The sequence below is a fragment of the Arachis ipaensis genome, chromosome B10, assembly GCF_059453495.1.
Source record: "Arachis ipaensis isolate K30076 ecotype BB chromosome B10, ASM5945349v1, whole genome shotgun sequence".
Taxonomy (NCBI): Eukaryota; Viridiplantae; Streptophyta; class Magnoliopsida; order Fabales; family Fabaceae; genus Arachis; species Arachis ipaensis.
The window spans coordinates 145126488-145145672 of NC_142435.1; the positions used below are offsets into that span (position 1 = coordinate 145126488).

Sequence of the window (19185 nt, forward strand, 5' to 3'; positions counted from 1 at the left end):
TCAAAATTAATACTTTACCTTTTAAATAAAACTTAAAAAGACGTTGTTTTAGTGACAGTAATATTTTCTTTTTGGTTTTTACCAAAAGCCCCTTTTTTTCTCCTAATCCCCTCTCTCACTCTCTATTCCTAAACTCAGAAAAACTCTCCGGCCTCCGCTCTTTCTGTGCTCGGCGCCGCCGCTGCTGCTTCTGCTCCGTCCACTCACGTTCGACATCGTGTTTGTTAAGTTACTGGTCGGTGGTGATCGTCTTCGCCTGTGCTTCTCCGCCATTCGCCTCTGCTTCTGCTCCGCCGTTTCTGCCGCTTCCTCTCTCTTTCCTTCGAGTACATTTTCACTCTCCAGCTCCATTATATCTCTTTCAGAATTAGAAATAGCATTTGGTTGTGGCTGTTAGTTTGTTGCATGTTTGTCGCTTAGTCTGTTACTCTGTTAGTGTTAGTAATTTGATAATTGATTCTCTGCTATGGCTGTTACTCTGTTGATGATTGTAGGTTGTGGCTACCGAATGATTCTGAGTTGGTTTGAGTGTTAGACATTTTTCAGGATGTCTGAGAATGCACCAGGAAATAGAACTTTTAATTGTTATATCAGAATCTGAACTTAGATTGCTTAATCATGAATTGTTGTAATCTAATTGTGAAGGATTTGAATGCACTGCAGCACAAGAGAACTTCTGTTTTGACTTTTATGTGCTTTGTGATAAAATTGTTAACTTAGACTGCTTATATTTGTGTAAAATTTCTATATGAAAGATTCTTTCGTAGTACTAATATATGTATTTATTCACTTTTTTATATTTTATAAATATTTAAAATAGGAGGTAAACTCTTACGTGTCTACAAGTTGACTCAAGGTGATCTCCGCTAATTTACTTAGACTTGCAAGTTTGACATCCTTCGGTAGAATGTCTAGTGAGGCAAGCTTAAGGCTTAAACTCAAGAAAAAGGCTAAGCTAGTTGGAAAAATTTCAAGAAATTCTGGGAGAACTAAAAGAAATGAGGGTTCTTTTGAAGCTAAAAATGGAAATGGTGGATTTACTGGGAAATTGAAGGAAAGGGTGAAGTTCAAAGGAGGTGAAGAAGGATTTGGTGTGAGAAGAAATGTGAAAACTTTGGATTATAGTGGGAAGGACGGTGGAAGGAAGAAGAGAATTTATGGTAAGGAAGAAGAGAAATTAAAAACTAAGGACGGTGGAAGGAAGAAGAGAATTTATGGTAAGGAAGAAGAGAAATTTAAAACTAAGGATAGTGAGGTAGTAGTTGAGAATGGGAAGGTTTTGAATGGCATAGCAGCATCGAAGAAGAAAGGCTCGTTGAAGAGAGGGAGTGATCGGAAGTTGAAAGATGAAGTTGTTGGACTGAGGAGTTCGACCAATGGGGGGAGGATGTGGGTTCAAGGTAAACAAAGGGACAGTGCCGGGTCTGAAGCAAAGAATTTGAGTCGAAAGGCTATGGGCAAGGAGAGTGTTGTATTGGCTACTGAGAAACCGAAAGGGAATGTGAAGGAGGATGATTATGGTAGTGGTTTATTGAAGAAAAATAGAGAAAAGAAATCTGAAGTGAGCAAGGAGAAAAGCCTAAAGGTTGCATCTCCTCTGAGTTCTGGCAAGAAGAAAACCCAAGATAAAGCAGGGTTGGAGGGTGATGATGATGCCGAGACACAAGACATTAAGCCAAAGAAGAAGAAACGGATAATCAAGATTGACCCGAATGATATCTCAAACAAGAGACTAGATGATGGCATTGGTATTGATGGTAGGTAACTTATATTCCTCTCTTTGTATAATATATGCTGTTTGCCTGTTGTACTTTGTTTTATTTAGATTGCATATTTGCATTAGGATCTCTAAAATATATTCCAGTAATATACTGGTGATTACTAAAGGTTTGATAATGATTTTATGTTTCCCTAATGATTTTATGCAACCTCTCCTTTTCCATGAGCATAAATGGCAAACCCAGATTTCCACTACACCCACTTTGTTTTTTTTTTTAGTTTGTACAGTCTTAGTTTTTTTGAAGAACGTGGACATCTATGCCTTCTCCATTGAGGAAAATATTAGGTTTATTAAATTTAAACTAAGTATATCCGAGGACTTACACCTGAACTAAGAACAACATGCTAGGAATTCAGCGGTGCCAATGAATCAATTATATGTTTTTCCTGAATGAGGTTGAAGGTTGAGACTCCATGCTTAACATCTGCTTTGCATAGACTGTCTTTGTTTTTGTGTTTCAATCTAGAAGCTACAAAGGAATGATCAAGAAGGTGGAGTTCTATGTTTCTGTTTGTCTGTGGAACACCCATAATTACTTATTATTTTTCTCAAATGTGTTTCTATGATTTACACGAGTGCTTTGAGGACTTCCCTTTTGATACACAAAGTAATTTCAGGAAGTAAAGAAGTGAAGAAAAAAGAATGTGAGGAAGAGCATCAGATGTCCAAGAATGCCCAATTCCGTGCGATACAGCCTACCCCTGAAATACTTTCTTTTGTGGAACAAAATGTAATTTGTATGAGTAGGGATATCGTTGTGTTGATTATGTTGTTCATTCATTGTTGCTATGAATGTATTTTGATTGCTTGAACAATGGTTATTATTTGCAGCTTTTGGGGAGGAGACGTTTGATTGACTTAAAAAGGGCAGGCTATAACATAGATCTTTCCGCGCCATTAGACAATATTCCCTTCTCCAGCAGTTCGGAAAGAGAGAGAATTGAAGAAAATGTATGTGACTGCTTAATGCATTTGACATAATATACTTGTAGAATTATTAAAGACACTCATAAGTAGTTTGTTCAATGCTGACATTCGATGCTGATTACCTGCAACAGGCTTTTAGGAATAAATTGGAATTTTTTGCTGCCGCAAAAGCCTCATCATCATTTCCGGCTCCTAATCTGCCAGAGATTGCATTTGCTGGTAGAATTCCGAGCAAACATCAATTCATCTCTATTTATTTGTCTCTTTGTTTTTCTTGGTTCACTTCTATTATTTTATTGCGTTGTTGCATTCAATTGGTTACTAGGTAACTTTTATCTTGTTTCTAGTTCCTTTTCTTATCTGTTTTTATCTTCGCTGTATCTTTGATAAAAAAAAAACCTTCAACTTTGTAAAGTTGTTTGATGTGCTTATTATTATGTAATTAACTAATTAACTAATTATTATAATAACAACAAAAAATTAACTAAAAGTAATTTGGTTATTCTTATTGAGTGTTGGTGCAATAATAACAAATATTTCAGGGTAGTTCTTAACATAGATGTCTCAAGAGACAAGTACAATGATATTATTTTGATTTATGTTCTTGTTACCAGGAAGGTCAAATGTTGGGAAGTCATCACTTCTTAATGCACTCACTAGACAGTGGGGGGTTGTACGAACGTCAGACAAGCCTGGCCTTACCCAGGTGACTATGCTCTTAAAAATTGTCATGTATGGCAATTCAAAAGATAGGTATCAAAATTTTGAATATTTTGTCGATCTAATAATGAATTTTATGCAGACAATTAACTTCTTCCAATTGGGAAAGAAGCTTTGTTTAGTTGATTTGCCAGGATATGGATTTGCATATGCAAAAGAAGAAGTCAAAGAAGCTTGGGAAGAGCTTGTAAGTTTACAGATTTTATTTTATCTTTTAGTGTTCATGTCTTAAATCCTCACAAGTGCAATCATACCACACATGCTTGTCTGTTTAGGTCATGGCAGCTGGCATGAGAAATTGATAGAACACAGTTAATAGAACACTGTTAAGGCGAAACAGAAACAACTCAACAACGAATAGAACTAGAGTAATTTTCTTATTTTAATACTCTGAAGAGATGATCAAAAGCTCCCCAATTCAGGGAAATAAAGAAGAAACGACAAATAGAGATATAGCTGGAATTAGGTAACAAGCTAGAGTACAAAGAAGCTCTAAGCAGTCCAGAACTCAATCCTCTCATAAAACTTAAACTTAAAGTGTACTCCCATAAAGGTAAGTCAGATCTGCCCCCCTTCTATCTGGGCAATCTGTCCTACTAAGACTCAATTCTTGTTATTTACGGTTGTGACCTCCTATTTTCTCTTTTTTCTTTGTCTGTTTTCCTCCAATAAACTTTGCTAAATCCCTTAATTGGCCTTCCTACCATTGGGGTCTTATCAGTGGTCTACCAGTTCATAACTGTTATACTAGTAGGATAAGTAAAATATACTTATGCGACTGATTTTGTGTGCTCTAAATCTAAACTATAAATGTCTTGCATTCATATGCTGCTTTCAGCTTTACAGTTAAGTGCACCAAGCAGGGTATTGAAATCATGTTTGTCTTTTCCTTGTTATATTAAAAGCACTGATTAATTGTAGGTGAAGGAGTATGTTTCCACAAGAGTTGGACTCAAACGCGTGTGCCTTTTGATTGACACGAAATGGGGTATGAAGGCAAGAGATTATGAACTGATTGAATTAATGGAAAGGTACAACACACTTGTTCAATTCGTGCCTCACACATAGAAGCATGGCTTAATATGTGTTTATATAACACCAAATGCTACATGTCCATATGCTTAAATTTATTTGATGAGTGATATCAACCCAGATCAAAAACTAAATACCAGATAGTATTAACCAAGACAGACACAGTTTTCCCAATCGATGTGGCACGCCGGGCCACACAAATTGAAGAGGTAATATTCAAAACTATCATTCAGTCTGAAAGTTAATGTTATCCTTTTTGGAGATTGAAAGTTTCTTTTTGGCTTGTCCACAGAGCCTCCTGCAGAACAAGTCTGTAGTTCAGCCTCTGGTAAACTTCTTTCTGCAGATTTCTTCATACTTCTCTCCCCCTTTTTTTCCATATAATATCGTTGGAACTTGGAGGTAAGTTATCTCTTTACTGTCTTTTGTCTATTGCAGATGATGGTAAGCTCAAAATCTGGAGCAGGTATCCGAAGCTTAAGAACAGTTCTTGCCAATATAGCTAGATTTGTCAAAGTATAATACATATCACAAGGTGAATATTTTTATTCTACACACATCATGTTAGGAGAAATTAACTGTTTCTTTTTATTGTTAATGGTTTTCTTAACATGTAGGGCATATGTTAAAATTACAATTAAAAAAGTTTTTATAAACAAAAAATATAAAAAATATATAAAGTTTAAGTTTCTAATATATTTATTATGCATTTATTAAAGTAAAAATGTTTAAAAATTTCTACTATATTAATCTTAAGTTAGCTAAATCCTATCGTTAATGGAAAAATAGAAATTATAGTCCTAAGTGATTAAGAACTTCCTTTAGTGACTTTGGACATTATTATCAGGGGTAAAACTTAATAATTAAAGCTAGTTGCTCTAATTTGCCATCATAACATCTAATTTTGCTTGCAGGCCATGATCTTCTGCTGATGCAGATATTTTAGTCCGAGACTGAGGGGTACCACAAAGGAACAGTTAATTTTTTTTTTAGTCTAAGGTGCTGATTTGATTTTCTTCTGATCTCGTGCTAAACCTAATCTTTGTTTTCTGTCGAATGAATTTGTCCAGTCACCTGTCAGAGAATGGTGAGGATGAATTTATCATTTTCAAATTCTGAGAAACGTTTTTGTTCCATAATGTGCATGATTAGAGATTTCAAACTTAGAGAAACAAAATTGTCCAATTCAGAAATTGTTGGTGATTAATTTAAAATTTTACTCTTAATCAAAATAACTTCACTAAGCAAAATAGTAATTTACTGCATATGACCAATATATAAACCACTTCTTTAATTCGAAAATTTAGTTGTTTTAATTTTACATTAATATTCGTGTTTCGCTTTTCCCCTTGTTTTCTCCGTGAACTTTGTTTCTTTTTTCCCCTTATTTTCTTTCCTCCGCAAACCAGGACTCGTGAATGAAAGTGCCATCTACCTTGCAGTGTGGTCCTTAAAAATGGCTGCATATATATATATATTATCACTTTGTTGAAAGGAATTGGATTTGAATCTTTTAAATTTTGAATTTTATTTTAGAAGATAAAGTGTAATTTCACACAATTTATTTCATAAGTGGGACCAAGAGAAAATACGAAAGAAAAATTATTCAAGGATGAGAGATCACATTTTATCCTCTAAAATAAAAATTCAAAATTTTAGAGGATCCAAATTCATCTACAAAGATTAATACGCAATTTTTTGTTATTTTGTGGTCACTTAATATTCACCAACACCACTTCTAGATACAATATTATTTTATAAGGATTGATATGCAATCTTGATAGTTATAAGATTAACTTAAAACCAAATTTTTATTTTAGTACAATTGAATCTTAATTTTAATTATAATATAATATTTTTTCAAAATTATAATAGGACAAATTACATAAATAAATTAATGGACACTCAAAATTACATACATGATTGCAACATTTGAGAATGTTTTATATGCATGTGCGATTCTCTTTTTATATACACCGCCAAACAAAGAAGGAGAAGCTGTTACAAGTCATAAGTGTTTTCTAACAAAAAAAAAAAAAACAAAAAATATATAATCCTCTACAAGTTATTGCGCTTTACGAAATTATAATATGGATATTGGTAATGGTTTAAAATTTTTTTATATTCTTAATTTAAAAAAATTAATCTTAATTCAAAAGACACGAGTAGGGAGTATATTGATATTTTATAGAGTATGATGAGTATTTTAGTTTGTTTTTTATTTTGTTCAACACTTTAGTTTTTTTTTTTTTATTTCTTTTCCTAATCTGTAGTGAGCTCTATTCTTTGGTGTTGAGTTTTTTTTTTTCAAAAAAATAATATAAGACACGTTGCAATTATAATTTTATAGAAAATGCTAATAATTTTTTAAATTTAATGTTATAAAATATAAAATACCATAATATATTTGTTATAATGTAATTTTGAGTATTTGCCAACGAGCTATAGTTCAAATAACATAGTTTTCTCGTACTCAATTAGAGGTTGCGAGTTTGAGTCTCCCTATTTTTGGTAAAAAAAAAAAAAAAATTTGAGTATTCATTGATTTATTTATGTAATTTATCTTAATAAATATTTGAAAAAAAAGGAAAAAATATTTGAATTCAATCGAGATCTATTCATAAGCTAAATACTAAACTATTTTTTTTACTTTCAAAAGATTTCATTTTTAATAAATTAACAATAATTTTCAAAAGGAAAAATCACATTTTGAATTCCAAAGATTATTTTAATATGACAAAAAATGTACTATTTATTTTTTTATAAATAGTAAATGACTGATGTATTTGATATATTTTATAGGAATTTTTGGATGCATAAGAAAAACTGAGATAAAAATTTAATTTTTATGCTTTTTTTCTTTTATTAAAAATTTAAATATATGAATTAAAATATTAAAAAAAAACAATTAGCCTAAATTCATTAACTTTAAATATTGAGAAAATATCTTTTCCTAAGCATCCTTACAAAAAAATTATGTCAAAAAAATGTATTTTTAAAACTTCTTAAAAATAGAAATAATATTTGCGAGAGGCAAAATACCATTTTATTGAGTATTCATGTCAAAAACTAAACTTTTTAAGTACCAAAATACTGTTTAAGACCACGGAATTTTAAAATTAACTCTTTCTTTTCTCATTTACTTGAGAACCACCTAATAGAGATAATAAATTTCAATGCAAGAGAATTATCCGGTTACATCGTATAGAAAGTACCAGCTTAACTTAACAGTTAGAGAGTTAATGTGTTCAAACTCAAGGAGTAGTAGTTGATTACTGTTCCACTACTATGTAACATTGTAGATGTCATCATGTCAAAGGTTAAAAGCACCAAAGACAGAGAAAGTCCAATACAAAATGAACACATTACACTAAGTCACTATTCTTATTTATTTCAACAATACTAAAGACACAATAACTCTAAGGGTCGCACTAGTGTACAAATGTTATTCTGTACAGATATACAGATCTACAATCATCTTATTTCAACATTTGACACGTGTTGTTCTCGTGATCAGGAAGCAGCTGGCTCTGAGAAAGTTGAGGGCGCTGATGGGATGGGCAAATAAGCCGGCTTCGTTGGGTGAGATGGAACGGAGTTTTGAGAATTCTTCATTCCGTTGGTTGGAGGCTTACAACGTGGGCCATGTTGGGGGGTTCAGAAAAAAAAAATGTAGGAAAGCTAGCAGTTGGGTCTTAGCTTCACTAGTCTGCTAACATTGAAGGAACCCTATTAATTGCAAATACATAACTAACATAGGTAACTATTAAGAATAGAATCCCGTCTGAGTAATCCTAAAAACAATTATAACGAATTATTTTACGGGCATAAACATATTAAGGAATCAATAGTTACAAATGTTATTTAATCATTAAATTAATTTTTTTTCAAAGTATCCTTCAATAATTTTTATAATTAATAAATTATTATTTTTCCACAAAAATTTTTGTTAACATTTTTTTTATGTTACTATTAGTTTTGCGATATTAATGTATATTCTTCTTACATTAAATAAAAAATAGGGTAAAGTATTAAATTGGTCTCTTATGTTTGGACGTAATTCTGTTTTGGTTTTTAAGGTTTAAAGTGTTCTATTTGAATCCAAAAAAGTTTCATTTAGCATCAATTTAGTCCCACAGTGAGGTCAAAGTTAAATAATTAACGGAATGTCATAAATAACAACAGTACAAGAACAAAATCGATAATTTGGAGAACAATATAGACTCCAGAGGCACAAAATCAACTATGGATACATCAATACATTTATTTATTATTTTTCTTACAATATAAATAAAATATTTTCTATAAAACTAAAAAGAATGATAAATAAATGTATTGATGCATCAATGGTTGATTTTGTGCCTCTGTAGCTTGTACTTGTTCTCTAAATTATCGATTTTGTTCTTGTACTGTTATTATGTGGAATATTCCGTTAATTATTTAACTTTGACATCACTGTGGGACTAAATTGATGCTAAATAAAATTTTTTTAAATTCAAATAGAACACTTTAAACCTTAAAGACTAAAACAAAATTACGCCTAAATATAGAGGACCAATTTAGTACTTTACCCTAAAGAATGTTACCATTACTAATATGCACAACAATGAAAATATATCTATATTGAAAAAAATTTCTACTAACACATTTTTTAGTGTTAAAATAGTATATTTTGGTATCAAAAAATTCATAGAAAATTGTTAAAAGATTTTTTAACAAAAAGAATTAACGTAATAACTTAATAGTTAAAAAATTATTCAACGAGATCTTAAAAAAATAATTTTACTCTCGAATTTTTTAAATAATATTTTCATGCAAATACAATTTAATCGTTAAAAGGTAATTTACTAAAATGTATTTTGAAAAGCAAAATTCAATGACAGAAAATAAAATTTTTAGTAAAGGATATTTTTGTTAAAAAAAAATTATTCTTTTGAGAAAAATGGATAAAATTAGCATTATTTAACATCAAGAACCTAAAATGTGTTAAGTAAAATTTAAAAGAAATTTTTTTTAAAAGATACTAAAATGACATTTTTCTCTCTTCTATTTATAAAATATATATTCTCTTTCCTTATAACTTTTAAAAAATCTCATTTTTAACTCATTTTAAATTGTTTGTGTTAATTATTGTCATAGTATCTAAATTGTACATATTAGCTAGTATGTAGTATTTATTAATTAAATAAAATCAATAACAAAGTATTGATTCAAAGCTGAGTTTATGATCTTCATATTTAATTTTTATATCCTAAAGTAATTATTTTTAGGGTTAAAGTTTTTTAATTGTAATAGAAATTAGAATTTTAAATTTAATTTAAAAAATTAAAATATTTTTTTAATTGATTTATATACAATTAAAAAATATTATAAAAAAGTTGAATTGTGCTTTTTACTCTAAGAATCAAAGATAACGTACATTATAAATACATAACTCTCCAATTTTTTATTCTAAATTTTTTCGCTCATGTAATTATTTCACTTAATTGTAAATTAAAAAAAAAATTAAGTCAATTTTCCTACTGTCACAGCCAAGGACCATTTGTATTTAAACATTGTATAATTAGACGCTTCTTATAAAATTTTTCTTTGTTTGTATTTTTAGCCATTTTAATACATGTACCAATATATAAATTAAATACTATTAGACTTTAAAAGTATTTAGCAGATTAATAGAAAAAATAGTTAAATAGATATGTAAATAATTGAAAACATAATGCCAATTTTTAAATATACTTCATAATTGAATAAATAAAATGTTATTAGTATTATTATTAACAATTTTAAGCATTATATATATATATATATATATATATATGACATAATATAAATATATGGATAAAAAATTTACAAGTAATTAAAAAGGATACAGAATTATGGATAAAGAAATAGTAAGTTGAATTAAAATATGAGCAATGTTACATCACTACTAGCAAATATTATTATTTTTAACCAACAATAGTTTATAATTATATTTATAGATATTTTACACACAAAAATATATACTTTACATTTATATTTACTAAAATTTTGTACACATAAATTAATACGATTTATACTTATATTTTTCAAAATTTATATACATGAATTAATAAAATTTATTTATTAAAAATAATTTAATATTTGTGCTAGCTAAATAATAACCAAAAGTACTAAAAATTGCTAATTCTCAAAAATTTTTCTCAAAGTATTAGTTTACAAATGAATTAAAGAAAATTATATAATTTATTTTTTATTTTTGAATTATACAAGAAAAAAGTTCTCTTTGATATATATTATATAGAATTAGTTATCAATTTTTTCCATCAATTAAGAAACGCTTATGCCATAATTTTTTAAAAAATAATTATATCAATTAAAATTAAATTCATATTTTAGTTAATTAATATTTTTTGTCTTAACTAATTAATATTGTTATTGCCTATTGGTATTAATATAGTGTTACGGTATTATTTCACCAAACGAGATACACGAATTAAGAAATGGGATATTTACTGATATATGAGAGTGAAAGCTGAATGAATAATGAGCTATTAAATGACATGCTTTAGCTTCAATTCTGCTGTAGCTACTGTGATCAAACTCTGTAATGTAAATACGAACTTTTTGTTTTTGATATTGGAGTTACAACGGTATTTTATAAAAATGTGGATTGATGGGGTGTTATTTTTAAATGTGGAATCGCTTAATTAGAGAAGTAGAAATCGGACCGTCCGATTAGTAGATAGTATACAAATTGGACTATCCGATTTATGTTAAAAAAAATTTAATGAAATTGAGGTTCACTAATTGGACCGTCCGATTTCTATACCTTCCACAATTTCGTACAATACCAAAAATTATAGTGTTTCATTATATCACTACTCTTACTTCCATACCTAAAAAAAAATAGTCGTCTTATACAGCGTTCAGTCATTATATCGCCAACCAGTATACTTACATATTTGAATATTTCACTATCTTATTTAGTCAACGTTCTAACAAATAAATAGAATCAACATATCTAAACTGCAGCTAAACTGTATTCACTTCAACATATTTTTACATCTCAACATTCCTGTGATACTGCATGAATTATATTTTTACTGTTAATCCAGTAGTGCCTACTCAGATATTTAATATTTGTTCAATCATATCTTTATTCATTACTTTTTAAATTATATAAAATTATCCTATAATGAATACAACACCAAAATAACTACTACCTGCTAAATAAACTAAGTCTTCTGTGGTCACCAAAAATTTCGTGCAGGCGCATATATTCTTTCTCTTCTTTTTTTTTTGGGAGCCACTTAGATAAAAACGGTTAAAACGTCTTTTTTTAAAAATGTTTTTAAGTAATTAAAATTCAATACATATAACTAATTAAATTATGTTATTTTTATTAAAATTAGATAAGATAAATTGATTTGGCCAAAAATCGATAAACTATATCTTAAACCGGTCTAAATTAATAAGTTTTATAAAAAATAATTATAATATTTCTATTATAAAAAATACTAAAATATTCTTTTATATATATTTATATATATATATATTTTAAGAACCCTAAATTCTAACTCTTTTTTTTTCTTTGTGTCGTTATAGTGTTAGTATTTAGGATTTTTAAAATTTAAAAAATATATAATAAAAATATTTTAGTAATTTTCTATAATAACGTTATTGTAGTCATTTTCTATAAAAAATAATATTAATTTAAATCGATTCAAGATTTGGTTTACTATTTTTTTACCAAATCAATTTGTCTTATCTAATTTTGACAAAAATAATATAGTTTAATCAATTATATGTATTAAATTTTAGTTAATAACAAACATCTTTTAAAAAAAACGTTTTAAACTAAGGGTGAGCACGGGTCGGTTTGGTTCGGGTTTATGATAAAATTAGAATCGAACCGATCAAAATGTAATTGGTTCGGTTTTGGTTTGGATTTGCATTTTTTTGTACATATACTCGAACCAAACCAAACCGATTAAGAACGGATTGGTTCGGTTCGGGTAATTGGGTACCCGATGACTTTGAAATTCATAAAAAAAAACAAATTTTTATCTTAAAAATTCAACAAGTACAATAAACATATAACATCAATAGAAATAATCCAAACATATTAAACACCAAATACATTAAAAACTAAACTCATTAAAATCCAAACATATTAATAATGAATAATCATTGTCTAATGGAAAAGCCATATATATTTTTTTATTTTTTTTATTTAATTAATATATGATTGGGTTCGCGGGTTGGTTCGGGTTCCGCACTCCCAAAACCGATACCCGAACCAATCACTAACAAAAACCATCGATTTGGTTCGAGTTGGACCCGATTACCCGTTGGTTTTAGAACCAATTTAATTGGTTCGGTTTGGATTCGGACGGATAATCGGGTACCTGCTACCCGTGCTCACCCCTATTTTAAACATCTTTATCAAAGTGCCTCCTTTTTTTTTTTTTCTGCCTTCAATTGGGTTATGCAATCTTTTATTTATTTTTTTTCTTTTTTTTCGGGTCAAGGGATCATATACCCGTTACTTACTTACTGAAAACCCATCCCACCCTTTCAACCATGATTCTCTCACAGCCCACCTTCATCCAAGGCCTTGTATGGAATATGGAGTCCAGTCCAGCCGGGCCCAATTCCCCCCATCCAAGCACAGCACCTCCTTTCCAAGACCAAAAAAAAAAAAGCACAGCACCTCCTTCCCAAACGGAGCCAATTCCCTTCCAACATGAGCTATTCGGCTTCGTGCACGCTTCACGTCACCCCTTTCAGCGAACAAGCGGCTCTCCCTGGACACCTGTCACCATAAGATAACTCCAAAAAGAATATCTGTATCCTCCAATCTGTACACTATAATTCTCCTAACTCTAAACTACCTTATTTAATTTAATACCTATAATTTTATATATATAATATCTATAGTTATATATTTATTATGTGTAAATCTCTACATTCAAACAAAATACTTACTCAAGTCTAACGAAGTTGTTATAACAACTTTTTAAATTACGCGCTTCTTTTTTCTTCTCCTTCTTCTTTTTCGTCTTCTTCTCCTTCCTTATTGTTATCACCAATAACACTAACATTTTGCAAACATCTTTATTAGTTTTGATTTTCTCTGCTGTTATCATTAAATAATTTTGGCTCATTTTTTAATTTATTTTAGTTCATTTGTGTATTAATTGAGGTTCACTTGATACTACTAATAAGTATTGACCAATTTTTTTAACAAAATAAAATAAAATAGTTCATTATCATTTTATTCAATTGCATTAGATTCCACTCTATTCTATTCAATTAACAAGCAATAAAAAAAACTTAATCATTAAGAAAAACACATCAAATTCATTAAACTAAGAAATGAACAGATATTACTTAAAGAATAAAAAATTTGGTCAATATTTATCAGCAGTATCAAGTGAACATTAATTAATACACAAATGAACTAAAATAAACTAAAAAATGAACCGAAATTATTTAATGATGACATCAGAGAAAATCAGAACTAATAAAAATGTTAACAAAATGTTGGTATTGTTGGTAATGACGATAACGAAAGAGAAGAAGAATAAGAAAAATCTGCGTGCGCAAAGAAGAACCTACGTGCGCAAATTTGAAAGAAGAAGAATGAGGGAGAGGAAGAGGAGGAAGAGGAGGAGAAGAAGGAGAAGGAGAAGGGGAAGAAGAAGGAGAGGAGAAAGGAAGGAGAAGACGGAGACGAAGACAAAGAAGTTACGTTATTGAAATGCGTGCGTGGCACAAGCTGGTGTAATGAGAGTGGTTTTTGTTAAATTTGGGTCAGTTTAGTTAGACTTGGTCTCCAAAAATACTTGAATGTGTAGCTGGACTCATTTATTATATTTAAAATTATTTATTTATTTTAACAATAATTAAAAAGTACGAAACAAAAAGCTTTTGAACTATTTTAAACTAATTTTTATTGTCTTTTAAATATTTTTAGAATAAAATATATTTTTTATTTTTAAAATTTGTTAAAAATTTTGAAAATACTCTTAAGTTTTATTTTATTTTAATTTTGTTTTCAAATTTTTTTATTAACATAAAAAATATTTCGAATTGTTAATTTTTCAAGAAGATTAAGATCAATTCAACAAAAATTTTATAATGACAACTCTTAACACAAAAAACTAGCTCTTAGTTGTCAAATATTATTGTTAGATTAATTTTAAATTTCTTAAAAATTTAGTTGCAAGAATATATTTGATACCATTTAAAAATTTAAAAAAAAATTAAAAATATTTTACTTTTTTAACAAATTTTCACGATAAAAACTTATATTTTACCTATTTTTTATTTATCTTTAGTTGAGGTGTAAATGTGAAAATTCACGGAAAACATATAAATGGGTAAATCACACAAATAAAATGATTCCATCTTAAAATTATACAAATGACCTAAATTATAATTAATTACACATACTGTTCTGAACGCCTTTATATAAATTAAATTAAATTAATTCGATTTACGCTATTTATATGTAAATCGAATCAAGTTAATTCGATTTACTATGTATATACTACATAAAAATAGTAAATCAAATTAAGTTAATTTGATTTATTACTTGTGCATGATAACTACAGTAAATCAAATAAGACTGATTCAATTTACTACTTGTATAGATTATTGATATTTTTTTCATCTAAGTTAACCATTAACTTTAAAATATAAATATCAATAAAAAAATACTCTTTAGATTCAACTAAAATATCAAAAAAATATTTCTAATTCAAAAAAAATTTAAAATTTTAATTCTTATGTCAAAGTTATATTTTATAATAATTTTTTAATATAAAAAATTTTAATAATTTTTTATATACTAAAAAATTAAAAGATAATTTTTAATAAATATTTAAAAATATTTATTATTTCATTTTAAATTCATAAATTTATAACCATTATAAATATGGAAGGTAAAAATGGTGAAATAGAAAAGAGGAAGATGAAGTCATGAAACTAAACCCTCAGAAAGAGAAGTGACTTGGTTTATATTAACGAGGTCCACTAATTGACTTGGTTTCCATTTTCCAAGAAAGGTTCGTTACTTTGCTTTTCTTGCCCTTCTCTTACGAAATAGGTTTGGGCTTAGAATCGATAATTGGGCTATAATAAGAGTTGCGTTGCTTTTCTTGTCCTTCTCTTACGAAAAAAATTTGGGCTTAGCATCGAATAATTGAGCTATAATAGTTAGGTTACCTCATGCTTATTACGTTGGGTTAAAATCAAGACCAAAAAACAAAATCACGACCAAGAGTTTTGCACAACAGACTCTTCACAATTCAAAGAAAAGCCATAATTTTGGGAGGGGAGGAACGTGCCAACTTTGCGGAGAACACTAAAAAGACACCATTCACATCCTATGAGATTGTCCGAGCACATTCACAATCTGGACACAACTCATCAAACCAAAGAGGATACAAGATTTTTTTCAGATCTAATTTGAGGGATTGGTTGGAGATGAACATGATAGAAAATTTAAGCAAGCACCCCAATCAAAGATGAAAGGACATACTCTTCACAAATTACATGAAATTATGGGTATGGAGAAACAAAGAAATCCATGAAACAGGTTATAGAAGACCACCGAACCCACATATGAAAATTTTAAAAAGTGTCAATGATATGAGGAAGGTTTTTGAACGCAGTCAGAAGAAACAATGTTTCAAGAGAAAGGAAGAGATAATCAGATAAATATCAAATAAAATTATCCACCACAAGATTGGGTGACTCTTAATACAGATGGTGTTACGAAGGAAAGTACCAAACAAGTTGGGTGTGGAGGGCTCATAAGAAATGAGGCTGGCAAGGGGATTGTTGATTTTTCTTATCATATTGGAAGATGTTCAGCCTTCAATGCTGAGATTTGGAGAATTAAACAGGGACTTGAAATAGCTAGGACAATGGGAATGAAGAATATTATTGTGGAATGTGACTCCAAAGTAGTGATAGAAGTACTCAATAGCAAAAGAAACCTCAATAACCATCCAAATGTCTTAATTAGAGACATCAACTGATGGAAAGACAAGAATTTAAATATCAATTTTGTGAATTTCTTTAGAGAAGGCAACCGATGTGCTGATTGCCTAGCACGAAAAAGTGTAAATTTAAAATTAGGGCTCCACTTTTGGAACACTACTCCTAGAGAAGAAGTAGTACAGTTATTAGTAGATGATGAACAAGGGGCATCTCTGCCTCGTATAATTAATGTGTAATCTTTTTTCTACGCTTAGGCCCCGTTTATTACACCAAAAAAAAAGATAGCAAGAATTTTCGAAACACCAAAATCTATAATGAGAAATAAGTAAAATACTTTAAGAGTAAAAGATAAATAAGTCTTTGACCTTTTATTTTGTGGATATTTTCGTTCTTTAGAATTTGAAAATACTTTTAAATCCCTGAATTTTACAAACGACGGACGGATAAGTCCTTCCTTCCATCCATTTGCCTCTCAAAAAACAAACGGAGATTGGTGAAGTGACATCCACATATTCGTTATAGAGTTATATGTCTATTACGGTGCTGATGTGGCATGTCTCCCAAAAAAGTAAAGGACAAATAAGTCATTGCACTACAAAACGACAACATTTTATGATTTTACGGTTTGTAATCTCAAAGAGGATGAGCTAGAGAGAGATTAGGTGAGGGCCAAAGGGAGGTAAAAAAGAAGAAAGTAGTAGGTGGTGGTTTTATGGTGGCCAGACATATGATCACCAGAGATGAGACAAATGGCCAACGATGATGTTAAATTATTGATGAAGATAGTGGTTGGAGACTAAGAAGGATTGTTCTTTTTCTTATGTTTTCGTGAAGGGAAAGAAAGAGTGAGAATGTAAGCTAGAACTGGGGGAAGGAAGAAAGGAGAAAGGAGAAGGAAGTGGAGGAGGCTGTGGCGGTGGCGTGGACTGCTGGTGATGAAACAGCGAGAGGCGGCAATGATGTCGGATTACGAAGAGGAGCGGGAAGAGAGAGGACCGCGGTGGTTCGGTGTGGTGTTTTCATCACAGATGGTGGAGACTACTGTGGTTCTGGGACCGCGAGAGTGGTGGTTTCGGCGATGGAAGAGGAAGATGGTGGTTGTTGGGGTCTGAACGACAACTATGGAGTGGTGGTGATGGTGAATCGATATGCAAGTCATAGGAGAGGAGAGGGGAAGAAGAGAATTTGAAAATGAGTTTACGGTTGTGGGGTTTCTTCAAATGCGGAGGAGCTCGTCAGTGGTCGTGGCTGGAGGTTCATGAAGATGGAGATGGTGGTAGTGAAGGGAGGATGAAGCTGCAAATGATGAATAGCAAGAAGGAACTCCATCGTATTTAGGGTTGCCTTTGAAATGACATTGTTTTGCAGCCGGGGAATTAATTGTCCCGTCTTAAAAATGTTCCATCCACATATGTATCCGTAAGACCAGGTCAGGATAATGGGACCACGTCAGACTTTTTCGTCGGCTCCGATAGACCCATATGAACGGAAAGACTCTTTTGTCTAATTTTTAAAGAGGTTATGGACTTAAAAATATTTTCAAATCTTAAGGGATAAAAATGTATGCAGAAAAATGGTTAAGGACTTATTTATAATTTATCTTTGGAAAAAAGATGGATAGGTCCCTGACTTTTTAAATTTTTGACAAATACATTCCTAACAAAATTTAAATACAAAAAAGTCCCTGACTTTAACAAACGGAGGACAATTTAGTCATTTCGTCTATTTGTCTCTCATACACCAAACGGAACTGGCTGACGTGACTGAAACGGTGTCTAGGTGTCCGTTACAGTGCCACGCTGGAAGGGGAATAAAGTTCGAAGGACAAATAAGTCCTTGACGTCATTTTGCAAATAAAGTTCGAAGGACAAATAGGTCCTTGAAATTTTTTTTTTCAAAATTAATAAACTCATTTCCTAAATTCTCTCATCTACCTTTCTCCATTTTTTATATTTCTCTCTACTATTTTTACTCTATATATAATTATATTTTATATTAGTAATTTGACAAATCAAAATATGTGATTCGATATTTTTTTACAATTAAAATATTTTAAATATAAAAGTATACAGAAATTATTTTTAATATGGAAATAGAGATGGTATTTTGGTTGAATATTGATATTTAAAGTGTATTACAGTATTGTGAAAATCATTCAACACGCCCCCACGTATTTTAACACGTCCCCCAGCCCCCACGTATTGGCTAATATGTTGCCATGTGTCCAACACGCCCGCCACGTGTTGATCAGGATGCTGCCACGTGTCCAACACGCCCCCACGTGTTGCAACACGCTCCCTGCGTGTTACCCTTCTACCTGACACTTCCATCCATGCGTAAATACACTAGGTTCGCCCATTCCCACCCAATACACCACCCTAAACCCCATAACCAAATTTTTTAGCCTAAAAGTATACACATTAAATTATTTTATATTTTAGATAACGAATATTAAAATTAATTATTAATAAAAAATTAGACTTTTTCATATAAAAATAATAACTAAAAATCTTATTATTTAATTTTTTATCTGCAGATATCTTGGTCTTCTTGGTCAGAAACTTTTGTCAACTTACGACTTTTTTGTAAAAGTAGTTTGATTTTATAAATCTTTTGTATCATGCATAATTTATACTGTTAGAACAAAGTGAACTATAATTTAAAAAAAAAATTATTCTCGTAATGTTATTATGGATAAAAATATTAGTTCTAATATAATACACATATGACTA

General features: G+C 30.0%; 1 protein-coding gene across 2 annotated transcripts; it reads left to right on the forward strand.

Annotated features, from left to right (window-relative positions):
* The first annotated feature begins 56 nt into the window (after positions 1 to 56).
* LOC107622424 (P-loop containing nucleoside triphosphate hydrolases superfamily protein) lies at positions 57 to 5703 on the forward strand. 2 transcript variants are annotated; one of them, XR_015881086.1, is made up of 13 exons: positions 106 to 326; positions 821 to 1757; positions 2398 to 2510; positions 2612 to 2731; positions 2839 to 2926; positions 3322 to 3413; positions 3510 to 3614; positions 3703 to 3980; positions 4349 to 4458; positions 4581 to 4668; positions 4752 to 4787; positions 4898 to 4994; positions 5374 to 5703. XR_015881086.1 is itself a non-coding variant. In XM_016324300.3 (12 exons), exons 2-11 carry the CDS (start codon positions 908 to 910, stop codon positions 4979 to 4981), a joined length of 1686 nt encoding a protein of 561 aa, XP_016179786.1. In that variant the 5' UTR covers positions 57 to 326; positions 821 to 907; the 3' UTR covers positions 4982 to 4994; positions 5374 to 5703. The 2 variants fall into 2 exon arrangements, 1 of the variants encoding a protein (XP_016179786.1); XM_016324300.3 differs by lacking the exon at positions 3703 to 3980 and having other exon boundaries at positions 57 to 326.
* The last annotated feature ends 13482 nt before the right edge of the window (positions 5704 to 19185 follow it).

Coding starts and splice junctions, on each gene's coding strand:
- LOC107622424 (XM_016324300.3), top strand. CDS start 908: ATGTCTAGTGAGGCAAGCTTAAGGCTTAAACTCAAGAAAAAGGCTAAG. Junction 2,927..3,321: donor GCCAGAGATTGCATTTGCTG/GTAGAATTCCGA, acceptor TCTTGTTACCAG/GAAGGTCAAATGTTGGGAAG. Junction 3,414..3,509: donor ACAAGCCTGGCCTTACCCAG/GTGACTATGCTC, acceptor AATTTTATGCAG/ACAATTAACTTCTTCCAATT.